Source organism: Bubalus bubalis, chromosome 18 (assembly GCF_019923935.1).
Source record: "Bubalus bubalis isolate 160015118507 breed Murrah chromosome 18, NDDB_SH_1, whole genome shotgun sequence".
NCBI lineage: Eukaryota > Metazoa > Chordata > Mammalia > Artiodactyla > Bovidae > Bubalus > Bubalus bubalis.
The window spans coordinates 49,744,986-49,771,729 of record NC_059174.1 but is presented as its reverse complement, the minus strand read 5'-3'; the positions used below and the strand labels follow the sequence as shown (position 1 = coordinate 49,771,729).

Genomic DNA, 26,744 nt, shown 5'->3' with positions numbered 1-26,744 from the left:
TTCCTGCTGTTTCCTGTTGGAACCCGCCAACGGGAAGCACTGATGGGAGACCGGCAGGTGGGCGAGAGGAGGAGAGAAATCAGGGCGTTTCACCCTCTCTCTTTCCGCTTCCAGTATTGCGTTGGTGGTGGCTGTGTCTCCTTTGTGTTTCAAGCTCCCACAAGGTAGCCCCTAACTCTGTGATGCCTCAGTCCCATCAGCGGGCCCTGGCTGTGGGCTCTGGTAACTCCGCGTCCTCTCTCTGCCCCTTCCGGCCACTTGCTGCTGCTAATCTCTAGGTTGTCTTAACTGCACCCTGCTGTTCCTTCAGTTTTCCCTGCACCTTTGTAGTAATCTCCCCATATTGAGTTCCTTCTGTTGAAGGACCTGGCAGGAACTTAATTTCTTGTCTGGAAACACTCAAGTTCTAGGGTTGGGCTAAATTGCTGTCACCTTTCCTGTTCTTCTACCTCCTTAGGGGCACAGGGGAGGGGCCAGAGGTTAAGGGATGGGGCTCCCACATGGGTGCACAGGTATGTACATACTCACTCTTCATGGTCTTCACAGCCACCTTGAGGACAGAGTCGTCCTGGTTGAGCTGGCCTTCCATCACAGCTCCGAACTCTCCTGTGGGGGACCAGAGAGAGACTTGAATATGCATGGGAGGCACCCCCCCCCCCGTTGACTTCAGGGGGGACGCTGTAGGAACTGCATTTCCTGTGGTTGGGTAGGGGTGAGGAGATGAAGGACTGCATGGCTCAGGGAGATGTGTGTGTGTGTGTGTGTGTGTGTGTGTGTGTGTGAGGTGGGGAGCACTCACCCTCTCCCAGGGTCTTCCCCAGAGCCACCTTATGCCGGTCCACCATCACATCCCGCAGTTTCTCCTTCAGCTCTTCGCTGATGCCGAGGCTGTTCACTGCATGGGGGGTGGGAGCAGAGCTGACATCCAGGCAGCGCCTCCAATAAGGATACAGGCGTGCCTCATTTTACCGCACTTTGCAGATATTGTGTTTTTTATGCACTGAAGGTCTGTGGCAATCTTGTATCAAGCAAATCTATCGCTACCATTTTTCCAATTTGCTTTGTGTCTCTTGTGTTATATTTTGGTAATTCTTGCAATATTTCAAACCTTTTCATTATTATTGTATTTGTTATGATGATGTGTGATCTTTGATGTTAGTGCTATAAGTCACTGAAGGCTCAGATGGTGGTTGGCATTTTTTTAAGCAGTAAAGCAATTTAAGATTAAGGTATGCAGGGACTTGCCCCACTAGTTCAGTGCTTAAACCTCCAAACTCCCACTGCAAGGGGCAAGGGTTTGATCCCTGGCTGAGGAACTAAGATCCCACTTGCCATGATGTGGCCAAATTTAAAAAATAAATAGATAAAATTAAGGTATCTAAATTGTTTTTAAAGATATAATGCTGTTGCATACTTAGTACACTTCAGTGCAGTGTAAACACAACTTTTTTGTTTGTTTTTGTTTTTATGTTTCTGTTTGTTTATTTTGGCCCCACTGCATGGCATGTGGGATCTTAGGTGGAACCTGGGCCCCTGCAGAGGAAGCATGGAATCTTAACCACTGGACTGCCAGGGAAGTCCTACACATAACTTTTATATGCACCGAGAAACCCCAAGATGCACGTGACTCACTTTATTGCATTATGCACTTTATTGTGTTGGTCTGGAATCAAATGTGCAGTGTCTCCCAGGTATGCCTGTGTATTGTTGTTTATCATTGTTTAGTCACTAAAGTCGTGTCCAACTCTTTGCAATCCCAAGGACTGTAGCCTGCCAGACTCCTCTGTCCATGGGATTCTCCAGGCAAGAATACTGGAGTGGGTTGTCATTTCCTTCTCCAGGGGATCTTCCCGACCCAGGGATCCAACCCACATCTCCTGCATTGGCAGGCGGGTCCTTTACCATGAGCCTCCAGGGAAGCCCCATGCCTGTATACCCATTGTTAAAATACTGAAATAATTCTGCATTCATTCAGGATTAGCTACTGCCCTGAACACTCCCAACTCCCACTTTTCCTTTAGACCCCCCAGATCTTCCCCCAGAGCAGTAACTAAAGGGTTAGAGCCTGGCACGTAATCTTGCAGTAGTGGCACCTTGATTGGTTAACACCCTGCCATACCAGTTGTTCAAAATTTTTCTTAACTTTTCATTAAAGTATATCCTGCAAAAATCATAAGTGAGCAGCTCAATGGATTTTCATGAACCAAACACAACAGTGTGTGTCTAACACCCATGTCAAGAATAGACTATGACCTGTCCTTTCGGGGGTGGCCACTTTCCTGACTTTTCTTACCCCAGATTAGTCTTTCCTGTTTGGGGATGTTATAAACATGGAATCACATACTATGTTCTCTTTAGTGTCCAGCTTCTTTCACTTAACACGACATCTCTGAAATAATTGTAATGCAGTTGTTGTGTGTTGTTGTTGTTTAGTTGCTAAGCGCTGTCCAACTCTTTGCGACCCCTGGACTGTCAGCTGCCAGGCTCCTCCGTCCATGGGATTTCCCAAGCAAGAATACTAGAGTGGGTTGCCATTTCCTCCTCCAGGGGATCTTTCTGACCCAGGGATGGAACTCATGTCTCCTGCATTGGCGGGCGGGTTCTTTACCACTGAGCCACCAGGGAAGCCCAGCTGCTGTGTGTAGTTGGGTTTATTCATTTTCACTGCTGTGTAGCAATTGTTCTCCAACTTATTGGCCCCAGGACCCTTTTACATTCTTAAAATTATTGAGACTTGAAAAAAGCTTTCTTTTACATGGGTTGTCTACACAGCAATATTTACTGTGTTCACGATGAAAACTGATATGATTTCCTTTTTTCATTTTTGGCCGCACCACGAAGGATCTTATTAATGATTCCCCAACCAGGAATTGAACCCGAGCCCCCTGCAGTGGAATCTCAGGGTCTTCACCACTGGATCGCCAGGGAAGTTCCCCAGACAAATTTTCAAAACACAAGAATATACAAGCACATCCGTCAACAGAAGGATGACATCATCACATATTTGGAAGCCTTTGGAAAACTCTGCAGAGCACTTGCAAGAGAAGGAGGGTGTGAAAGGGCAAATGACGTCTTGGTATTATTTTGAAAATAGTTTTGACCTCATGGACTCCCTGCAAAGGTCTTGGGGACCCCCAGGGACTTGGATCACACTTGGGGAACTGCTGCTGCATGTTATTCCCATAAATTGCTATGACCTCCTCACTTCCTCTTCCTTCTCCTTTGCAATAAATGTCTTTCCCAGCCCCTTCGGGTATCTCCCTGGGGCCCCCAGCAGTCTTCTCCCTGGGTGCTAACTCTAGAGGAGGCCTAACTCTGTCCCCCTCTTTTTTTTTTTTTTTTTCTGGATCTGTTTTCCCAACTGGAGAGAAGAAGAAATTTGACTAGGTGGCTCCTGAAGTCCCTTCTTAGCTGGGACCCTCCATAAATGTTATAATCCTCTAACACAGGGTCTATTATAGTGCTAAGATTCTATGATTTTTAAGATCCTAAGAGTCTATCAAGTGTTAGTTGCTCAATCATGTCTGACTCTTTGCAAGCCTATGGCCTGTAACCCTCCAGGCTCCTCTGCCCATGGGATTCTCCAGGCAAGAATACTGGAGTGGGTTGCCATTCCTTCTCCAGGGGATCTTCCTGACCCAGGGATTGAACCCGGGTCTTCTGCATTGCAGGTAGCTTCTTTACCATCTGAGCCACGAGGAGAGCCTTAGAGTCTATAGCACTGGATTATAATTTTTTAGGCCAATTATAAGTTGCGTATCCTCTCACACATCCTCTACTTCCAAGAGGCAGTTCAGAGGATGAACTTGAGAGTGGAACCGCCTGGGTGTGAACCCCAGCTCTCCAGCTTACAAACTGTGTGGGCTCCAGTAAGTTACTTAGCCACCCTGTGCCACAGCCTCCTCACTGCTAGTGGGAAGGATAATGTGCCTACCTTACCGGGTCGTCATGGGGATTAAATTAAGTGACATGTGTTGAAGCTTAGAACAGCACCTGTGGGACTTCCCTGGTGGCCCAGTGGTTAAGAATTCACCTTCCACTTCAGGGGACACAGGTTCGATCCCTGCTTCAGGAAGATCTCACATGCCTCAGGGCAGCTAAGGCCATGCGCTGCCACGACTGAAGCCTGCGCTCCCTAGAGCCTGTGCTCCGCAACAAGAGAAGCCACTGCAACGAGAAGCCCTCAGATCACAACTAGAGAGTGGCCCACACTCACCGTAACTAGAGAAAGCCCGTGACCAGCAATGAAGACCCAGTATAGCCAATAAATAAATACTTAATTTTTAAAAAGGAACAGCAGTGGTCACAGAGGAAGTGCTAGGGTTGGCTGTTATCCTCAGCATTGTAAGCACCTCATCATGGGCATTTTCTTCATTGCCATCATCATCATGTTTATCGTCTTCATCATCATCATTACGTGGTTCTAAGAGCCTATGACTCAGAGTTTGGCCTTTCTAAAATTTATTGTGTCTAAGATTCAATTATTCTAAAGTTGTGTGTGTTCCCACAGTCCTGCTGTTCTTAGGGTCTGTGGTGCTAATATTCCAAGGCCTTCAGAAACTTTTGGTTCACACATCTGCAGAAGCCCAGCAGGCCCAACACTCGATACTTCTTATCCCAAACCCAGGCAGGAGGCATGGGGCTCACTTACAGGTGGCTTCAGTGGTCCTCCGACTGTAGGACTTGCGAACACGGTACCTGACCACCAGCTCACCCCTCTCCACGGTTGGTTCAAACACCTCTCTAGGGGGGCACAGAGAGGAGGTGAGGGCAGGGCAGAGTGACGTGGAACCCCCTCCACTTCCACCAGCAGTGGAAGCAAGCACCATCCCAACCCCCTACCAGCCCTCTCCTCCAATGTCTGCTGAGAGCCTCTTGGGCTGCTGCCTTCTGCCTTCCATTCACTCCCCAGATACTTGTCCTCATTCTGATTCTTGGTACTCTCTCCTCCTGTGCCAGCCTCCTCACGGTCTCCCCACCTCCAGCCTCTCTATCCCAGTCCAGGTCAGCCTCCCGACCCGCGTGGTCCCAACTTACCCATAACGGGTCTCCTTCTTCCGCCGGTGGAAGAGGAACAGGGCCAGGATGAGGACACAGGCGGCGGCCACAACTGCTCCCAGCAGTACATACCACCAGGGCCACGAGAAGGCAGGGGCTGGGGGTTCACTCACTGTCAGGGGGTACGCAGGACAGGTCATGGTGGAGGTCTTGGTTCCTTGGGTCCCCAGGGGGGTGGTGTTGAAGGGAGGCAGGTGTAGGTTCATTGGGTGATGGACAGGGCTGGACAGGGCATGCAATGGATATGAAAGGAGTGGACGTTGGAGGAGGAGTGTGAGGGGATGTCCCTGGTGGTCCAGTGGTTAAGAATCCACCTTGAAATGCAGGGGATTTGGGTTTGATCCCTGATCAGGGAACTAAGGGGCTTTTCTGGTAGCTCAGTGGTAAAAAGAGTCCGCCTGCAATGCAGGAGGTACAGGAGATGTGGGTTGGATCTCTGGGGTCAGGAAGATTCCCTGGAGGAGGGCATGGCAACCCACTCCAGTATTCTTGCCAGAAGAATCCCATGAACAGAGGAGTCTGGTGGGCTATGGTCCATAGGGTCACAAAGAGTTGGACATGACTGACACAAGTGAGCACACACACGCGGGCATAGGAAACTAAGATCCCACATGCCTAGGAGCAACTAAGCCCGCGTGCCACAACTACTGAGCCTAGGTGCTCTGGAGCCCATGTGTTGTAACTAGAGAGTCCACGAGCCACAAGGAAAGATCCTGCATGATGCAACTAAGACCTGACGCAGCCAAATAAATAATTTTTTTTTTTAAAGGAGGAGTGTGAAACTCCTAGGATGAGTGTGGTGAGTGCAAAGTGGGATGGATACTTGGGGAGTGTGCAATGAGTGTGGAGGAGTGTGGGATGGGAGTGAGAGAATGTGCGGGATGGGCTGTGAGAATGGAAGGACGGCTGGAGGAGCATGGGAGGGCTGTAGGTAAATCTCAAGTGGGGTACCTGCGTGTGATATGTGTGATGATTATGCAAGGAGGGGGCACTTGGGTGTGGAAAACAGTTGAGCAGGGATAGAATGTGTGTACTGTGTACAAAGCATGTACAATGGATATGCAAGGAGTTGGAGGCTCCAGGGACCAATGGCCAAGGGACATTTTTGAGGAGTGTATGATGACTGTGAAAGCGTGGTTTGTTTGTTTGTTTGTTTTTTGCCACGCCTTGCAGCTTGTGGAATTTTAGTTTAGGGGTCGAACCTACGCCCTCAGCAGTGAAAGCACTGACGCCTCACCACTGGACTGCCAGGGAATTCCCTGGAAGGGCTTTCATAAAGCAAGGGATGAGAGTGAAATAAATGTGCATAGGGGCATGGTGTGCAAAGGAGTGTGTAAACAGTGCCAGATGAGTATTTGAGGAATTGGGAGTATGTGAGGATTCAAGGAGTATTCAAGAAGTTTTAGATACAGGGTAGGGGCAGTGATTTGTAAGGATGTAACTTTGGTGTGAGAGGAGTGTGCAATGAGTGTGCAAAGGACGTGGGAGGGGAAGATGAACATGAGATAAGTGAAAAGGATATGCAAAAAGGTGGGAGTGAATGTGTAAGCAGTGGAGGATGAGTGTGTGAGTGTACCAAGAGTCTGGTGTGGTATGTGCAGAAAGTGGGCATGGGTTAGGATTAGCTCGAGGTGAGGGATACTGTGTAAGGAGTGTCTAGTGAGTGTGCAAGGAGAGTTGCAGAATGTGAGATCATGTGTATTGAAAGTCTTTCAGTGCCTGCAATGTGGGATGCATGGTGAGTGTGCAAAAAGTATCAGTTTGTGAATGAGAAGTGTGAGTGTGCATTGGGTTTGGGAAGCCCATGAGAAGAATGAGGGGTTATAATAGGATGAATGTGAAAGGAGGGTGGGGTTAGTGTGGAAAGAGTATGCAAAGAAATGCAAGAAAACGCGTAAGGAATATTTAAGGACAGTGGGTTGAGTTACAAGAGGTGGGGTGTAATAGTGCCAGGAGGGTACAATGGGTGTAGGAGGAATATTTGGAGAAATATTTGAGGAAGATGAATATGAGGGGGTAACTCATCTCTCTGTCCCTCTACCTGTCTGTTCATCTACTCACCCACCTATTTATCCATTCATCCATTACCCACCCATTCATTCATCCATCCACCATCCACCCATTCATTAATCTGTCTATCACCCACCCATTCATTCATCTGTCCACCACTCAGCCATGCATTCATTCATTGGTCCATCTACACATCCATTCATTCGTCAGTCCATCCATCCACCTATTCATCCACCATTCATCAAGTACCCACAATGCTCTGGGCCACTCCAGGCACTTCCATCAAGGACCACACAAAACCAAGAAGCAGAGGGTTAGAGTGATGAGTTTGAGGAACACGAAAGGGATGTGCAAAGAGAATGTGCAGTGATGGGGCCCTCGGTGGGGCTTGGGGGAAGGGAGAGCAGGAGAGGGGGCGTGGAAGCCCTTACCCAGCTGGTGAATTGGCTGTCCTTGTCCTGCGAGGAGAAAGGACGGAGGGAGGACATGCTTAGAGAGACTGGTAAGACACGGGAGAGAGGAAGTGGGGCTCTCAGGAGGCTTCCAGGTAGGAATGGAGCCTAGACTGGGGTAACGCCAAAAGGTACAAGGAGCAAGTCACAGGCATCTGGGATAGACGTGGTCCCTGTGGGTAGGCTGAGGGAGGCTGAACACAGCTTTGCAGCTACCTGGGCGCCAGGGCTCCAGGGGCACAGGGAGGCTCCAGGGTCCATCCCCAGCCGCGGTGTAGGCTGCCACGTACACCGTCAGGTTGGGCACAGACCCCTCCCCTCGCAGCTCCAGGGTCACCTCTCGCTTTAGCCCTACGTCCATCAGCACCTAGGACGTGCAAATAAGGCATCAGAGTAGAGCTCCAGCCTCAGCGCTTAAGCCCTCAGCCTCAGCCTCTCAACTCCCCATCTTTCTCAAAGCCCACTCCTCATCTCCAGCCCCTCATCCCCTACCTCTTTCTATCCTTCGTCTCTCATCCCCCATCCTGTCCTCTCCTTTCCGTTCTCTATCCCTACACTCATTAAAATATCAGCTTCACGGGGTCCAGGACTTTGTCTTCTTCACTGCCATATACATTCTCAGGTCCTAGCACAAGGAGGCGTGGAACACAGTACTGTTGTTGAAAGGACCGAATTCTCATCTTTGCCCCCTCATCCCTCCATCCCCTTCTAATTCCTCACTCTTTCTCCCATCTATCTCTCCATCCCAGGGTGCTGCTTGCTCAGATAGTACCTTCATATTAATTAGAAAGAGACACCCCTTCCTCAACGTGCTATGCAACTATCTGCTGTAAAACTGCCCTAGTAAATATGTCTACTGAAATGTTTTGTACATGATTCATAAATTGTTGTTGTTCAGTTGCTCAGTTGTGCCCAACTCTTTGCGATCCCATGGACTGCAGCACGCCAGGCTTCCATATCCTTCACTATCTCCTGTAGCTTGCTCAAACTCATGTCCATTGAGTCGGTGATGCCGTCCAACCATCTCATCCTCTGTCGTCCCCTTCTCCTCCTCCCTTTCATCTTTCCCAGCATCAGGGTCTTTTCTAATGAGTCGGCTCTTTGCATCAGGTGCCCAAAGTATTGGAACTTCAGCTTCAGCATCAGTCCTTCCAGTGAATATTCAGGGTTGATTTCCTTTAGGATTGACTGGTTTGATCTCCTTGCAGTCCAAAGAACTCTCAAGAGTCTTCTCCAACACCACAGTTCACAGATTCATAAATAGCCATCTCCTAACTCTCTCCTGGGGGCTTCTCAGGTAACTCAATGAATGGTAAAGAATCACCTGCCAATGCAGGAGACGCAGGTTTGATCCCTGGGTTGGGAAGATCCCCTGGAGAAGGAAATGACAACCCACTCCAGTATTCTTGTCTGGAGAATCCCATGGACAGGGCGCCTGGCAGGTCCTTGGCTACCGTCCAGGGGTCGCAAAGAGTCAGACATGACTGAGCGACTGAGCATGCACACATGCAGCCCTCTCGTGGTCCCCTTTAACCGCCCAGAACGTGCTCTGCTAGCACGGGTGATCGCATTCTACGCAACCTGCTCAACTGTCCTTGTCTGCCTTGTCATCTTTTCCTCCCCAGTCCCTTCCTCTACAGCCACTCCGCCCCAGCTCAGCCAGCAGCACCCACCTCAGGCGTATCCTGACCTCGATAGGCCAGTCGGTACCCTAACAGGGTGCCCTGCAGCGGTGCCCTTGGCTCCTGCCAACGCACAAGGGCTTGACTCCCATTCCGCATGGCGCTAACATTCTCAGGAGGGCCCAGGGGCACTGGAGGACAGGGAAAAGGGGAAGCTGGCATCCCCACCTCTTCCTGACCCCCTTCCCTCTTCCCAAGGAGTAGGGGCAGGGTGCAAAGGACAAGCATGCGGGCAAGTGGCGCAGGTCTCCCATGAGCAGGAGCACAGAGATGAGGTCCGGGAGAGATGCCAATTGGTGATGGGACAGGAGGGAGATTGAAGCCACGTGGGGTATACAGGTGAGAGGAGATGCTGGGGGTCATGCTGATGTATTCAAGGGTCAGTGGGGCAGTGAACGATGTCTCCCCGCCACCAGCCCCTTCTTACCTCCTTCCGGTGTCTCCACAGGAAGCCAGTGGGTCCAGGGTGAGGGGCCCTGGCTACTGACACAGGCCACCCGGAGGTGGTAAGGGGTGTGAGGATGGAGGCTGCCCAGCCGTAGTCGATGAGGGGGAACGGACGCTTGTAAGGTGAGGGGCTCCTCTGGGGGGTCCGGCTCTCCCAGCCAGGTGCCCACCCTGTCGTCTGACAGCACAGCCTGTTGAAGAGGGAGGGGGTGTTGAGGACAGGGTGGCCACACTCAAGGCGGTCACACAACTCTCAATGGTAGTGATCCTGGTGTGATGACACAATTTTGCAAGGATGTGTGTGTGTGTGACGATTCCATGTTCATGCAACATGGGCACCTGGGTTTGCAAAGCGAAGCCACCCAGCTCCACAACGTGGCTCTGCCATCAGTTGCAAAAGCCACTTCTAACAAGACTTTATCTCTCTGAGCCTCAGTTTCCTCATCTGGAAAATGGGGGCTTAGAGGAGCAAATGCCTTCCAGGGATGCTTAAAGGTTCAATGTAAGGGACTTCCTGGCAGTCTGGTGGTTAGGACTTTATGCTTCCACTGCAGGCACAGGTTTGATCCCTGGTCAGGGAGCTAAGATCCCGAATGCCATGTGGCATGGCCATACAAAAAAATTAAGTGTAGGACAGCTGGACAGTGCATGGCAGGTGGTCAGCATCAATAATAATGACATTCAACCACGGGCAAAAGCAGTGTCCCACAGTAGAAGTCAGAGGAAGGAATTCCCTGGTGGTCCAGTGGTTAGGACTCTGTGCTTTCACTGCCAAGGGCCCAGGTTCCATCCCTGGTTGGGGAACTAGGATCCCGCAAGCCTCCCATAGCTAAAAAATAAATCAGAAGAGTGGGCATCTCTGGGGAGTGAGGGAACCTTCAACAGCTGGGAAGTGTCTATATTGATTCAGAGAGTGGTCACATTGGTTAAACAATCTAGGTGTACACCAAAGATTATGAACATTATATATTTTAATTTAAAAAAATAGAAAAGGACTTCCAAGGTGCTCCAGTGGCTAAGACTCTGTGCTCCCAATGCAGGGGGCCCAGGTTCGATCCCTGGTCAGGGAACTAGATCCCACATGCTACAACTAAGACCCGATGCAGCCAGAGAAATAAATTTTTTTTTTTAAAGCAAAGTCTTCTACAAACCTAAACTCATTTGACCCTCACTTTAGCTGTGCATTGTAAGTATGTGCTGTCTTTATGCCCATTATACAGATGAAGGCACTGAGGCTTGGAGAGATGGAATCACTGATCCGAGGACACTAGCTTGTCATTGATGAAGCTGGGACCTGAACCCATCCTATCTTCAAAACCTTTGCCCTACTGACAATAAGAATATCCTTTTAAGAACATCAGTAATGGTAATAATACTCTTCTGTCCAGAGATGTAATGCATCTTAATGCTGAAGAGCACAGATACTGGATCTGGGATTCAAATCCAGCCTCTCCTACTCCCTAGTCCTGTGCCTCAGTTTCTTCATCTGAAAAATGGGATAACAACAGTGTTTCCCTTCTTCACAGGATTAACTGAAGTGATACCCTGTAAGCATGTAGCAAAGTGTCTGTGCAGGGCTTCTCTGGTGGTCCAGTGGTTAAGAATCCACCTTGTGATGAAGGGGACATGGATTCGATCTTGGGTCTGGGAATATCCCACATGCCATGGGGACGTGCGTCACAACTATTGCGCCGGCACTGTGCAGCCCCCAAGTGGTGACCACTGAAACCCCGTGCCCTAGAGCGCATGCTCCACAGCAAGAGAAGCCACCACGACGAGAAGCCCGCACACTGCAACTTGAGTGCAGCCCCCGAGTAAGCCTGTGCACAGCAACAAGGACCCAGTACAGCCAAAAATAAATAAATATTTAAAAAGCAAAAAGAAACAAAAAAAGAGTGTCTGTGCAGATTGAGTGTTTGTCATTGTTATTTTGTGTGTGAGAGATTGTCTGGCCACCAGTGTCAAACCCAGCATATCCTGCAGAGCGGCAAAGGCTTCTCCACCCACTTGGTCCCCAGGACTGGCAAGATCAGGATGGGAGGGACCACAGCTGGGGAGGACGTCCGTACAGCCCTTCCCCACAGAACCACAAACTCATCACACCCCCACAATCCACAGCCACGCAGCTCAGGGGTGCTACCTTCACCCTGGGGAGCACCCAGGCAATATAACCACGATACACACTGTGCTGGGAAAGAGTTACTGCTCACAACCAGACTCCATCGGGTCCAAATCTTCGCTTGGATATTATTTGCTGTCTGATTTTTTTTTTTTTTTTTTGGCCATGCCATGTGGTGGCTTACGGGATCTTAGTTCCCCGACTAGGGATCAAACCCTTGCCCCCTGCAGTGGAAGTGTAAAGTCTTAACCACTGAACCACCAGGGAAGTCCCTGCTATGTGATTTAGAGTGAGTGTTTTTACCTCCCTGGGTCTCAGTTCCTGTCTCTGGAAAATGGGCCTCCGAGAGTCTCTACCTGTCAAGGTGAGAAGTTTACTGATATAATGCCCATGAACTGGCTTGCCTATCCTGTCAACAGCTAACTTATTTTGAGGGTCAGCTTTGTCCCAAACACCCTGCTAAGCACGTTAGTCCGGAATGAGCACCCATGGGGGTCAATTCCTTTTTTTATTCCCATTTTACAGATGCGGAAACAGAGGCCCAGAGAGATCCAGCAGCTTGCCCAAGGTCATACAGTCCCTGAGTGGGGAAACCACAGCAAGGCCTGGGGAGGAGATAGCAGGAGTGGGGGAGGTGGTCTCCTTGCCTGCTCTCTGACCCACACTGACTGTCCAGAAGGGGAACCTCGGCCGGGACAAAGGGGACATGGGCGCAGACTGTCAGCCTCCCCTTGCCCACCCCCACTTCTCTTTTCCCTCGCACGGCTGTGACCCTCCAACTTGAACCCTGAGCTCATGCACAGCAGGAAGTGAGACCTGGAGAGGGAAGAGGGCACACTTCTGCTTTTCTTGGGGGACACTGGATGGATGTGGGTTGGGGGTACAGCTGGCGTCTGACCTGGCATTTGAGGTCTTCCCAAATCAGCCCAGCTTCTGGGATTGAAACAGTTTTAGCCTTTTTAGCCACTGGGGAAGGCAGGTCACTTCCCCTCTCTGGGTCTCAATTTCTTATCTTGAAAATGGGAAGATGAACAATCTTTACTTTCTGGGGTTAAAATATCAAGTGAACGTGAGGTTGTCCCCAGGGCCAGGGTCTTATAAGAAAGGTAGCTCCTGTTTAATCAAGCACTGGCTCTAAATGGCCTTTCAGAAGTGCCCTTTGGGTTTGACAAGACAAGGGTTTGGATCCCACCTCTGCCACTTCCTGGCTTTGTCCTGGGCAAGTTGCTTAACTACTCTGAAACTTAGTTTCTTTTTGAATTTTTTGGCCGCACCATATGGCATGCGGGATCTTAGTTCCCTGACCAGGGATCAAATCCATCCCCCATGTGGTGGAAGAGCGAGTCTTAACCACTGGACCACCAAGGAAGTCCCTGAGCCTTAGTTTCTTCATCTGGAAAATGAGTGTATCCATAGACTCGACTCTACAAAACACTCAAACAAGTATGTGTTAAGCTGCAACACAAGGCCCAGCACATAGTGGCTGTGTTATTGTTTTTGTTCTTTAGTTGCGTCTGATTCTTTGTGACCCCCTGGACTGTAGCCCACCAGGCTCCTCTTTCCATGGGATTTCCCAGGCAAGAATACCAGAGTGGGTTGCCATTTCCTTCTCCAGGGGATCTTCCTGGCCCAGGGATCGAACCTGTGTCTCCTGTGTTGGCAGGCCGATTCTTCACCACTGAGCCACCAGGGAAACCTAAGCACATAGTGGACATGCAATAAAAATTGGTCATTGGGAGTTTCCTGGTGGCCTAATAGTTAGGATGCTGGGCTTTCATTGCCGTGGCCCAGGTTCAGTCCCTGGTCAGGGAACTGAGATCCCAAAAGCCATGTGGCATGACTGAAAAAAAAAAAAAAAAAAGCTGGTCACTATTCAATATTGTGATTTCCCATCATGGGCATTGTCTCATCCTCACTTAAACTCTCAAATCTCAGACAACTTCAGGCCAGAACCAGATCTCGTATTTGGAGATGTGTGTTGGTTTGTTTTTCTTATTCTAGAGCAGGAGCAACTTCAGTGCCGAAGGCTGGGTCCAGCTCACCTCAATTATCAGGTATTCTTCCAGTAAACGTTTCCTACTCAGTGTCTGGCCCTGCACTGGGCAGTAATGGGAACCCAGAGATTTCCCTGGTGGTCCACTGGTTAAGACTCCACGCTTCCACTGCAGGAAGGGGAACTAAGTTTCCATCTCAGGTCAGGGAACTAAGCTCCCACATGCTGCGTGGCAGCCAAAAAATAAAAATAGTAATAATTTTTAAACATAAAGAAATAAATAATGGGGATGCAGTGGTGGTTGAGGCAGCTCAGCCCTGCCCCTCCCAGAGCTCACAGTCCAGTGGAGAGATAGACTCACCCCCAGACAGTGACAAGCCAGAGTGGTCAGGGATGGGATGGGAGAAGCCCAAGGGCTGTGAGCACCCAGTGGTGAAAGATGGCCCTGGTCCCTGCTGTTTCAGGGTTTCTATTCTGGCTAGAATCAATTTCACCAACACTTAGAAAATGAAAACGGCCAATAGCTTTTTGTTTGTTTGTATTTTGCCATGCTGCTGTACTTGCAGGATCTTAGTTCCCCAACCAGGGATTGAACCCATGCCCCCGGCAGCAAAAGCATGGAGTCCTAACCACTGGATGGCTAGGGAATTTCCAAAAGCAGCCAATAGTTTATTGCATGCTTTCCAAGTTCCAGATACTATTTTAAGTTTGTTAAATGCAGTCACTCACTGAATTCCTACAGCCAGTCTACCAGGTTGGGACTACCGTTATGCCCATTTTACAGATGAGAGAACTGAGACCCAGGGACGTTGAGTCACCCACCCAAACTCATGCAGCCAGCAGCTTGTTGGAGCTAGGATTTAAACCCAGGACATCTGGCTTATCCCAAGGTTCTACTGCCTCTCAAATGAATGGCTGGGAAAGGCTGGTATCCCAGGGACAGGATGAGGGCTTGTGGCTCTGGGTGGAAGGAGGGCTGAGATGGAGGCAAGGAAAGGCTGCGGTCTCACCTACCTGCAGAATGCAGTGGGTGAGGGGGTAGATGCCGCTCAGGCCTGGGGTCCAAGCCACCTCCAGTTCTGTTGGCTGGGTGGAAACCAAGTGGAGGTCGTGGGGCCGCTGGGGGAGCACTGTGGACAGATGAGGGGAGGGACTGGTCCTGTGCCCGAAGCTCCTTGCCCGGCCCTCTACCCCAGCTCTGACCTCTGACCCCAAGCCCATACCCTCTAACACCCAGGTCCCCAGCTCCCTCTCCTGTCACCTGTGATGGTGGCTGTGCGGGATGTGGTGATCCCCTTGGCGTTGTGGGCTTCACAGGAGAAAGAAGCAGTCTTGTTCAGGCCTGGGGAGTCATGTGAGGGGGGCCCGGTCAGAGAGGGGAAGGAGGGGGTTGGGGCCCGGCTGAGCATGCCCCACCACACTCCATCCCCAGGATCAGTCCAGCCCCCAGTGGTGCCTGCTTGAAGGGAGTGTCAAAAAGAGAGGTGATGTATGGGGAATGCAGACCTCCACCCCCAAAGACAGGCCAGCTAACACCACCCCGACACAGACCTAACCCCCACCAAGACAGACACATGTACACATACACACACACAGACACACACTCACACACAGACACCACAAACATACGGCCCAACATACAGTTATACACACAAACATACACACTTACATACAGAAACACACATACTCATACCTAGACACAGGCAAACACACAGACATATACACACAAGCACAGACACAATCACACTGAGCCACAAGACACCCGTAGAGGCGTACACACCTATTAGACACACACCTAAGAAGCAGGCCTTCATGGGGTTGTGTAAACATAGGCGTGTTTGTTCATTCACAAGCTCGGTTGTGACCAACCTCTCTCCCCCAAACTCAGTTGCTCTAGCCCCACTGGCCTCCTGGTGTTTCTAGAAGGTACCAAGCATATTTCCACCTCGGGAACTTTGTACTTCCATTCCCTCTGCTTAGAAAAGCATTCCCACAGACATCCACCCTCCTTCACACTTCTTACTCAGACCTCACTTTCCAGCCACTCTGTCCCTCCCCAAGCACCTTGTCAAAAATTGACATTCCCTGGTGGCTCAGCTGGTATGTAACCTGCCTGCTATGCGGAGACCTGGATTCGATCCCTGGGTTGGGAAGATCCCCTGGAGAAGGAAAAGGCTACTCATTCCAATATTCTGGCCTGGGAAATCCCATGGACTGTATAGTCCATGGGGTCGCAAAGAGTCAGACACGACTGAGTGACTTTGACCTCCACAGCCAGCCTCCTCCCTGCTTTACTTTCTCTCTGTGGCTCTCCTCATGACAGTGTCCTTCACATGGTCCTGTGTCTCCTGTTCGCTGAGTGTTGACCCGGAGGGTCAGGGGTTTCAGCCCTGCTGTATTCCCACCCCGTCCCCCTCCCCGGGGCCCAATATGGCCTGGTACACAGTAGGTGCTCCATAAATGTTTGTTGAATGAGTGGCTGGATTGGTGTGGATACATTTGTGTACTTATGAGCATTTCAGGGTGTGTGCGTAGCAATGTGAGCATGTGTAAATCCATGGGTGAGTTCGTGGAGGAGTCTTGAGTAGCTGTTTCTGAGTGTCTGAAAGCGGGATTGCCTTCCCTTCCCCAGTGTGGTGGTGGTGGGAGCACAGGCAGACACACATACACACATACGCACACACACAAAGGCACATACAAGTACACAGGCAAACACAAGAGACAGACACACAAACACTGAAGACACAACACGCAGAGCTATAGAAAGTCCAAATTCACACTCACAAAGGCACATACAAGTACACAGGCAAACACAAGAGACGCAGACACACACAGAGACGCACAACACACAGAGCTATACAATGCCCACAGATTCACACACACACGCACACACACAGCGTCTGGGTGACAGGATGTAAGGAGGACCAAGTCTTAAATCTGTGTGTGCTGCAGGTCTGTATCCATCTGTGTTTGCGTGTGAGTGTCTGTTGGCCTCTCGGCAGCTCCCGCCTTCCTCTGCGCTGCGCTTGTTCCCACCACCATCAGCAGCTACCCGAAGACACAAAGTTTCCTTTTCTCAGGCGGCAGAGGGAGTGGACGCAGGCAAAGGCGGCGAGGCCGGAAGGGGGTGGGCAGGGGAGCTCCAGGGCTCCGCTGCCCGGGCCGCGGTTCCCAGCCAAGGTCAGGTGCCCGCAGCCCCCGCGGGCCCAACCGAGGGACAGGACGGCCCCGGGCGGGTTGCCCGGGGAGGTGGGGAGGGGGCTGCGGGAAGCCTGGGTGCCCTCCAGGCACCTGGAACGTGGGGGCCCCCGCCAGGGTCACGGCGCTAGAGCCCGCGCGGCCCGCCGCCCGTAAAGGAGCCCGCGGGCGGGAGGGGTCTGGAGCCCGGTCCCGTTCTGACCGCAGCATTCCTGCCCCCGCGTGAGTCACCCCAGCGGGCCCCCCCGCACTTCCGGCCGGCCGAGATCCCCCTAGCCAGGCCCCAGCGGCCCGCACCTTGAGGGAGGGATGGATCCGGGGCGAAGGGGCCTGGGACCCCCTCCCTCCCGGCGGGCTCTCGGGCCAGATGTGCTTTCCAGATGTGCCGGCCCTCCCCCACCCCAGAGCGCAGTTCGCTTTTTCCGAGGGAACGGGAGGGATGGAAGCAGAGAGGGGCCGCGCCCTGAGTCAGATCCAGGGACAGACGCACACAAACGGACGGAATTCCTAACACGGCACCACCACGAATTCCTGCATACACGCACACTGAATCACACTTAACATACAGGGGCAGTTGCTGGTCCTCAAACAGTAAACAGCAACACTGGTCAACTGCCGCGTAGGCTACTGTCACAAACCAGCAGTGACACAAAAACATACTCGTTGACTTATATGTAGACACAGGGGGCTGACATTGACACATAGACACACACATGCCCACACACAAACATAAGCACACAATCAAACAAGCCCGCACGGACTGCAGACACCTGTGTGCGTTTAGTCTCAGTCCTCTCCAACTCTGCGACCCCGTGAACTCTATGTAGCTCTCCAGGCTCCTCTGTCCCCGGAATTCTCCAGGCAAGAATACAGGAGTGGGTTGCCATTCCCATCTCCAGAGGATCTTCCCCACTCAGGGACTGAACCTGGCTCTCCCTCGTTGTGCTGTGCTTAGTCCCTCAGTCGTGTCCGACTCTTTGCGACCCCATGGACTGTAGTCTGCCAGGCTCCTCTGTCCATGGGGATTCTCCAGCCAAGAATACTGGAGTGGGTTGCCATGCCCTTCTCCAGATCTTCCCAACCCAGAGATCGAACCCAGGTCTCCGGCATTGCAGGCAGATTATTTACCGTCTGAGCCACCAAAGAAGCCCTACAAACACTCAGTAACACAATATACACCTAGGCTGAAGCTGACAAACACACCAGCCTCCCTGCAGATTGAGATACATCCGCCAACCGACAAATGCACACTGAGGCTGAAGTGGACAAACATACACAACAGGACGCAGGTCAGGTTGATGTCGGTGCGCTCGCACACAAACACAGCCACGCCTTGCAAACAGAGCCGGACACACTCAACTCGCTTCAGACACATTCATCAAGATGCAGAGTGATACAGAAACACACACTTGCATAGACACACAGGGCTGCTGCAGACACACAAGCGTGGAGATGCTGCCAAGCGCATGTAGGTGATGCAGACACATATATACACGGGCTGGTGAGGACCTCAAGTTCATCCACCAAGAGGTAGTCAGGGCTGGGACTGACACACCAGAAAAAATAGAAGCTGAAGAGTATTGTTATTACCTGCTGTGAATCCCACACAGACACACACACTTCTACAGGGATCCATGGGACAAAGCTGTACACCAACATTCTCACCCTGCGACATACATACAGATATCACAGAGATATCCATACACAGACAGCCACAGTGGAAATGAGGAAACACGCCAAGTTGTCCAATGACCCATCCTGACTCCACAAAGAAAGAAAATCCCCACCAAGACGCACTCACACCTAGAGGAACACACCTGTAAGCTGACATGGTCACCTCTATACAGTGAGGTGTGCAAAACAGCCTTCAGACACACGGTGGCTGTGGTCCATCACTCTGCCATCTCTCCTCACACACACATACACTATTCCACCCTCACACAGTGAGTCACAGCTATGAACGCACAGAGAGGGATGGATACCAGGCCAACACTGAGATTCTTAGTCACACACACTTACACTGACAGCCCCTGAGAAACTTACAGAAATATGCTGTAAAGACCCAAACACGGGCTTCCCTGGTGGGGCAGTGGATGGGAATCCCCCTGCCAATAAAGGGGACATGGGTTCCATCCCTGGTCCGGGAAGGTCCCACATGCCACGGGGTAACTGAGCCTGTGGACCACAACTACTGAGCCCTCGAGCTCTGGAGTCCCATGCTCCACAACAAGAGAAGCCACCGCAAGGAGAAGCCCGTGCACCGCAATGAAGAGTAGCCCCTGCTCACCGCGACTAAAGAAAGCCAAAGCAGTAAAGACCCAGCACAGGCCAAAAAAAAAAAAGAGAGAGAGACCCATACAGTGGGACAGATGGCTAAACTACAAAACATACCTAGTAGTGCGTGCACACACACACACTCACACACACACATCCGAGACATTCTCTGCAGCTGGCCCTCACTAAGGCACACCCTCATCCAGAGAGGTTGATGCTGACAGAAGCGCTGAGACACAGATCCAGAGGGCCAGGGACACACCCAGACCCTCCCACCACGCCCTCCACACGGGGACACACACAGACCCCGCCTGGCAGCTCCCATGCTGATAAGCACACAGATCCTCTCACACCTTCGCCCTCCCCTTTCTCCCTCTTCCTAGGATGGGCTCGGGGATCCATCCCCTCCGCCCCCCTCCCCGTCCGGGGTCCTGCCAGGCTGACTCAGGCCTGGAGTGAGCCCTGGGCCTGAGTCACTCCTCTGGAGGCCAGCATGCTCACCGCTGCTTCCTCGCACACTCAGGGCCCCCGGAATGCTGGAATGTGAGCCCCTCCTTCCACCCTAAGAGACCCTCCATCCGGAGCACCCTCCCAGTGCCAGCAGATGAAGGTAGCAGGTTGGGGCTGCTGGAAGCGAATGGCTTCCAAGGTCCAGCCACCTCCCTCTGAATGACTCAGCCTCCCCCATCTGTGTTCCTCTGTCTCTCTTTCCTCAGTGAGGGGAACTCCCTGTGCCCAGGGTCCCTTAACTCTGCCTGACCACTGCGTGACCCCCCAAGCTAGGTTCTGCCCCATCTGTGAGGTGTGGAAAGAGATGGTCACCCTGAGACTGGGAGGGTGTCATCTGTCACTCAGCCCTGTCCCGTCTCTCTCCTTCTTGGGTTACATCTGCAAGGAGGAGGAGAAGAGGAGGACCCAGTTGATTCCGGTGCCCTGCTTGGGGTCAGGGGCTGACAAAGGGGCATCGGGCCCACACACACTTGGCCATGGAACAGCTCAGAGGAAACCCAGGACAAAGGACGCTATTCAGAGAGGCTGGCGTGAATGGAGGGAAAAAGAGCAGAGACGACAGAGAGACAGGGAGACAGACACAGAGAGAGATGGAGAACAGAGAGACGGAAAGAAAGCACAGAGAGAGAAATGAGATCGATGGGGACAGAAATGCAGAGACAGAGATACTCAGAGACAAAGAGGAAAAACTAGAGAGAGACTCAAAAACAGAGAGAGACAGACAAGGACAGAAGGATGAGGAGAGCCTCAGTGGAGGCATGAAGGGCCCCTTGCTTCCATCCCGCCTGGCCCTCTGTCCCGAGCTGATCATATTCCTGGACTCACCTGGAACGCGGAGTGTGTGCTGGGGGCTGTGGTCCATGGCTGAAGCCAGGGAGACAGCATCCTGGAGCCAGAGGAGGTCCACGGGCTCTGGGGGTCCCTGCGCCCGGCAGCTCAGGTTGAAGGGAGTGTTGGCAACCACAGTCCTGTCCTCAGGCTCCTCCAGGAAGTAAGGCAGGCCTGGGGGAGCAGTGGTAAAGGCTGGGGTCCTTCTGATCCCCCTAGGGGTCTGACTCGCTGCGAGGATGATGTAGGCTGCTGGGTCTTTGACGCCTATGTCTGAGCCCTCAGGATACCTCTACTTCCAGGACACAAGGTCCCATATATCCGACTCCTCTCAATGTCTGACCCCCTTCATGTTTCTTTTCCAGAATGTCGCTAAGTTGTATCTGACTCTTTTGCGATCCCATGGACTGTAGCCTGCCAGGCTCCTCTGTCCACCAGATTTCCCAGGCAAGAATACTGGAATGGGATGTCATTTCCTTCCTTCTCCAGGAGATCTCTCTGTCATCTCTCCCGACCCAGGGAGCGAACCCGCATCTCCTGCCTTGCAGGCAGACTCTTTGACCACTGAGCCACCTCATTCCACTTTATCTATGAGGAAAGTGAGCCATCCCCCCAATCCCCAGCAATGGGGGATAGGGTTAAGTCTCCCGGGGTGGGGGAGAGTGGTAAGTTGCCTTGGATCTCTTATCTGAAAACCCCCAAGATAGCTTTTCCCCTCAAAACACATAATCTGCTCCCCTCCCCAGGCTTGCCCCCAATAATTTACAGACTCCTTGCCTGACCCTCCCAAGATCTCTGACGTTCCTAGGCCTCATGTTCCTAGGCCTAGGACACCCTGAATCCACCAGCACCCTCTGACCCCTCCCTCAGGACTCTTGCCCTCCCAGGACCTCGGAGCCCAGGGCTCACCTTCCAGCCCCACGTAGCCAGGCTGAGACACAAAGGTCTTTTCTCCCAGGACCACGGCGCACTGGTACCATCCTGCATCTGAGAGCTGCAGAGACGAGATTCTGACAGGGCGAGAAGAGGGACAGAGAGATTCAGGGTCAGAGCTGGACCTGGCAAGATGGGGGTCCTCAGAATTGAAAGCGGGGAAGGGGGTCTGGCCCGGAAACTTGTAAGAGCTAGGAAGTGGGTGCTATTATTAACTCATTTTACAGAAGAGGAAAGCGAAAGCCGGGGTGAGTTACGTCACATGGTCAGAGCCACGCAGCTCGCGAGTGGCCACACTGCCATCCAGCCCAGGTGGGGCTCCTGTGAGTGAGTGCCCACTTGGCCTCACGTGGTGGAGGTGTGGGGACAGGAGGGACATGGATCACGGCTGGTCGGAGGGGGAGGCTGGGCACCTGAGTTGGCTGACCACTTTCCAGTCATCCTGCCCGTCTTCGCCCAGGGGCACCTGGGTCTGGGTGCTGTCTGCCAGCTCGAGGACCTGTCCATCCCGAAGCCAGGTCACCTCAGGGGGCTCCCCCTGAACCTGGAGCTCACACCGAAGGGTGCCCATGAGTCCTCGGGCACCGGTGATGTTCCCCGGACTCCCCACGAAGGGGGACACTTCAGTCTGTGGGCCTGCAGGGAGATGGAAGAACATTAGCTCGGGAACCCCTGCTTCCCTGGACTCCTCGGTTCCACCCATGCCGGCCTGCCTACGGCTGCCAGGACCCCGCCAGGCCCTTAGGCCCACATAGTTGTTGAGTGACCTCAGCTGGGGGGGCGGAGGGTGGAGGCTTCGTGGGTAGGATGGGAGCCTTCCCAGGGGACTGGGGTCCGGCCTCCATCCCGTTGGGAAGTAGGCCCAGCATCTGGCAGCCTCCCACGCCCTGACTGCCCGGCTGGCCTGCCCCTGCTTAGGGTCTCTAGAGACTTCACAGACTGGGCTGGTGGATGGTGGGGAAGAAAAGGAGATGGGAGGGAGCTAGGGGAGAGAGAGAGAAATGGGGAAGGAGAGACAGAGAGCGGAACCGGAGAAAGTCAGGCAGACGGAGAGGAACAGAGACTCAAGAGAGATCGAGGATGAGAGACGGAGAGACCCACCTAGAGGGGAAAAAGTTGGGGGAGAGACAAACAGAGGGAGACAGAAAGACGCAGACAGAGACGTAGATAAGAGACACTTTGAGCACAGGGCGAGGGAAAGACAGAGAAATGGAGACCCACAGAGATGGCGGGCGAAGGCAGAGCCCCCAGCCCTGGAGGTGGGGCACACGTACAAGTAGCACTGGGGTGAGGAGAAGTGGGGGTGACAGTGATGGGAGTTTCCCCCGGGGCTCCGGAGCCTCCTCACCCTGCTGCCTGACTTCGGGGTCCCTTACCCTCCGCTCAGCCCCTCTCTGCGAGGCCCCCAGGTCAAGCCCAGCCCCTAGCCCTCCGCGTCTCCTGTCTGTCTGTCCCATTGTTCTGTGTCCATCTCTTCCCCATCTCTGGGGCTCCCAGTTTCTGTTTCTTGTCCTTTTGTTCCTCTCTCAAGGGTCCCCTTTTTTTTCTTTCCCGGCCTCTCTTGATTTGTCTCTGTGTCCCCCCTTGTCCCCCTCTCTGTTGTCCCAAGGAAACCCCCCGAGCCGGCTCAGGACTCAGCGCCGCCCCCCTCAAACACCTGCCATCCGTTCCCCTTCTCCTCCGCCAGCCCCTCCACGAGAGGTCCCTCCCCACAGGCCCCCCATCCTCACTCACCCTTGGGAGCCACGCGCCCCCAGCAGAACAACGCCCAGCACCAAGCCAACAGGACCTTGCCCATCCTCGGGGCACCAAGCAGTCAGTGCCAAACTTTCCTCAGAAGTTGCTGGGCACCCTGCGAGGGAGGGGGCAGGGCCGGGCTGTCCCCGACCCTCCCCCCAGCTCCCAGCTCCCCCCGCCCTGATTTGGCACTGCCCGCCTGGCACAGCGTGGTGGTTGGGGGGTGTCCCTCGCGGGCTCGGCTCAGCGGGCCGCCTTCCCAGCTCCTCTGCCTCCTTCTCTCCCTCCCAGACTTCGGGCAACACTTTCTCCGCCCCTGGCTCCCTGTCGCTTCTGCCTCCGCCCACCGGCTTGGAGCCCAAGAGGCCACCTGGACTTCGAGGGGTTAACTCAGAGAGACAGGACCCGTTCAGTCTTAAAGGGGCCCTGGAGCGAAGCTGAGGAGGGGGCAGGGGCCCCTGGCCGCTGTGCCCCTGCTCTGGGGCCAGCGGGGCAGGGAAGCTGAGCGGCTCTGTACCCCGGCTCTGGGCGCTGTCCCTCTGGGCTCTCTCTCCGTGCAGTCTGGTAAACATTCCTCCAGAACTCCACTCCCCTCTGCGACGCCCCCCTCCCCTGCCTCCACCCCCAGCCCAGCCCAGCCAGGCACTGCCCCTTTGCACTCGCAGCTCCTCAGACCAGGACATACACACACATACAAACTCAGATGTCATCCACACACACAGACACACACGAGAGGCTGGGACAGGAGGAGACACGCAGGGACATGCCGCCGGCCCACACTCAGACAAGCCGGGTCAGGAGCGCCTCCATTCCTGGAAAAAAGTCTCAGAAACCAGAAAGGGGAGGACACCGCTGTGTGGGCATCCCCGGGGTGCACTGATGCGGGGGCGGGGTGGGGGGAACATCATACCCCCTAGTACCAAATAAAGACCAACAAACATGGGCACAGAAGCAGGATGCCAGTGGGTGGGCACTCACGGGGGTTGGGGTGGGGGTAGCCTGAAGACCTGGATGGGAATCCTGCCTCTGCCACTAACCCCATGACCTTACAAGGGACCGGCCTCCCTAAACCTCAGTTTTTCCATCTGTAAGCTGGGAATAAGGACAGAACCTACTTGGCAGGCTACAGGGACAGGGCACTCGTAGTTCCGGCGCACGTGGTAACGACAGCTGACTAGGTGTCCTTGATTTTTCTGCATCTCACAGGTCTGTCTCTGGGCACTTGCATGTCTCCCTCTGGTGGTTTGCGTATTCTGATCCTGCAGATCCGGTGCAGATGTGCTGGTTTCTCCAGCTTGTCCATTTCCCCTCCCCATGTGTTTTGCACATGGGGTGTGTGTGTGTGTGTGTGTGTGTGTGTGTGTGTGTGGTCTCTCTGAGCCTGCGTGTTTGTGCAAGACAGGCTGAACTCCCAACTCTCTGCTCTTGGCCGTTCTGCTTCTGTACTGGTATCCCCACAGCTCCTCACAAATGCCTTTCAGCCTCTCCAGGTCTCGCCCACCCGTCCCTTTTCCTCAATCCTTTCCCACCAGGACCTTGCCTTGGCCTCCTCCCAGGCCTTACCTCCTCCAACCCATCTCCCATTTGTAACCAGAGGGATGTTTCTGAAACTCAAATCTGACCCCGTTCCCTCCCTGCTTAACGCTGGCCCCTCACTGCCCTCGGGATGAGCCCTGGGCTTCTCAACTTGGCACTCAGGGCTGAGGCTTAGCACCCTCCTTGAGCTGTCTTATATTTCAGTGGAGACCTCAGCATCTATCCTGCCTCCTGACCCTCAGGGTCTTCTCAAATACCTCCTACCCTCAGTAAGTTTCTAGCTGCCATGGAGGATTAGACTCAGCTAACAAACCTCTCTCCTGCCTGGCCCTGCTCTCTTCTCCATGACCTCAGCCTGGTCCAGCCCCATCTTCTCCGACCTGGACTCCTGCTCTGGCCTCCTCCCTGGTCTCCTGGCCTCTACTCACCCTCCCTCTAACCAGTCAATAGCAAGAAGAATGTCTTTTGGGATTTCCCTGGCGCTTCAGTGGCTAAGACTCTGAGCTCCCACTGCAAAGGGCCCGGATTCCATCCCTGCCCAGGGAACTAGATCCCACATGCCACAACTAAAGATCCTGCATGCCACAACTAAGACTCCGCACAGCCAAATAAATAGATATTGAAAAAAACAAAAAAAGAGAAAAAGACTGTCTCTCAATCCCAAATCAAACCCATTTCCTCCTTTGTCCCAAATCTTCCATGATAAACCCCCAAACTGCTTGCCTCGTGCCCCCTGATGTCCACCACTTGGCTCCTTTCTCTTGCTTACAGGTCTCCGGGCCTCTTCCTGTAGCCCTTTGTCCCCAGCTCCTGCACGCCCCTCAGCCCCATCTCAATTGCCCCATTTCCATGGCATCACTGCCTGGTACTTCCCAGTCAACTCTAGGTCCCCGTGTTATTCACTCCCAGCACTTTGTCCTTTTCTTTGTTTGTTTTTTTCTAAATATATTTATTTATTTAATATTTTTCTTTGTTTGTTTGTTTGTTTTAAATACATTTATCTGCATGTTTGTTTGGCTGCACCAGGTCTTTATGTGATAACTTTAGTTGTGGCATGAGAACTCTCAGCTGTGGCGTGTGGGATCTAGTTCCCCGAGCAGGGATCGAACCTGGGCCCCCTGCATTGGGAGAGCTGAGTCTTAGCCACTGGACCACCAGGGAAGTCCCTGTCCTTTTCTTTGGTGACGCTGCATGAGTTTTCATGATATATTTATTGGTGCAACTGTGTGTCTTGTGTCTTCCTTCTCCTGCTGGTCTGTGGGCTCTAAGAGAGCAGGCATTGGGTATGTCTTGGTCATCACTCTGTCCCCACCACCCTGTAAAAATCTTTCATAAAGGGGTCAGTTAATTATTATGGCATTGTGGAGGGGGGATGCAAATATTTGCAATGATCTGCCCACTTGTTTGAATATGTTGGGGGACCATACGCACCTAATGGACCTGCTGTGTGCACGGCCAAGTCGAATCTGTGTTCATTCTCTCAAGAACTGTTTGCTCGGGACTTCCCTGGTGGTCCTGAGTGGTTAAGAATCTGCCTTTCAATGCGGGGGATATGGGTTTGATCCCTGGTAGAGAAACTAAGGTTCCCACGTGCCGTGGGGCAACTAAGCCTGAGTGCGACAACTACTGAGCCTACCAGAGAAACATTTATCAGGATGCATCATGGGCAGTGAAGACAAATACATCAAGGGAAAGGATATCAAGGGGGTGGAAAGTGCTGTTTTAGGGAAGGTGGTCAAGGAAGGCCTCTCTGAGGTTACGATCAAGGTCTGAAGTAAATTAGCAAGTGAGTGAGTCATGTAAGGAAGGGCATTCTAGGCAGAGGGAATAGTCAGTGCACAGGCCTGGAGGCCAGCTTGCGGAGAACTCCAAGGAGGAGACCCGTGTGGCCTGAATGGATGGGGGTCACGGAGGAAGTGACGTCAGAGAGGGTGTCAGCCTGGCAAGGAAGACTATGGGCTTTTATT

At 52.8% G+C, this 26,744-nt stretch overlaps 1 protein-coding gene across 4 annotated transcripts in view; it reads right to left on the bottom strand.

The window, feature by feature from the left end:
• The window catches only part of AXL (AXL receptor tyrosine kinase), a 35,088-nt gene extending 11,252 nt beyond the window's left edge, over positions 1-23,836 (bottom strand). Inside the window, exons 1-14 of one of the 4 annotated variants that reach the window (XM_044930679.2) lie at positions 23,759-23,836; positions 21,918-22,140; positions 21,481-21,581; positions 20,569-20,745; positions 15,023-15,103; positions 14,776-14,891; positions 9,630-9,840; positions 9,194-9,333; positions 7,737-7,887; positions 7,500-7,526; positions 5,038-5,170; positions 4,652-4,743; positions 800-895; positions 529-606 (exon numbers count right to left, since the gene is read on the bottom strand). In XM_044930679.2, the coding sequence (XP_044786614.1) occupies positions 529-606; positions 800-895; positions 4,652-4,743; positions 5,038-5,170; positions 7,500-7,526; positions 7,737-7,887; positions 9,194-9,333; positions 9,630-9,840; positions 14,776-14,891; positions 15,023-15,103; positions 20,569-20,745; positions 21,481-21,581; positions 21,918-22,140; positions 23,759-23,813 (1,681 nt within the window). In that variant the 5' untranslated portion in view covers positions 23,814-23,836. Of the gene's footprint in view, positions 1-528; positions 607-799; positions 896-4,651; positions 4,744-5,037; positions 5,171-7,499; positions 7,527-7,736; positions 7,888-9,193; positions 9,334-9,629; positions 9,841-14,775; positions 14,892-15,022; positions 15,104-20,568; positions 20,746-21,480; positions 21,582-21,917; positions 22,141-23,238 lie in introns of all 4 variants that reach the window. The other 3 variants (XM_006052070.4, XM_025269145.3, XM_044930680.2) reach the window with 3 other exon arrangements.
• Between the last annotated feature and the right edge of the window lie 2,908 nt (positions 23,837-26,744).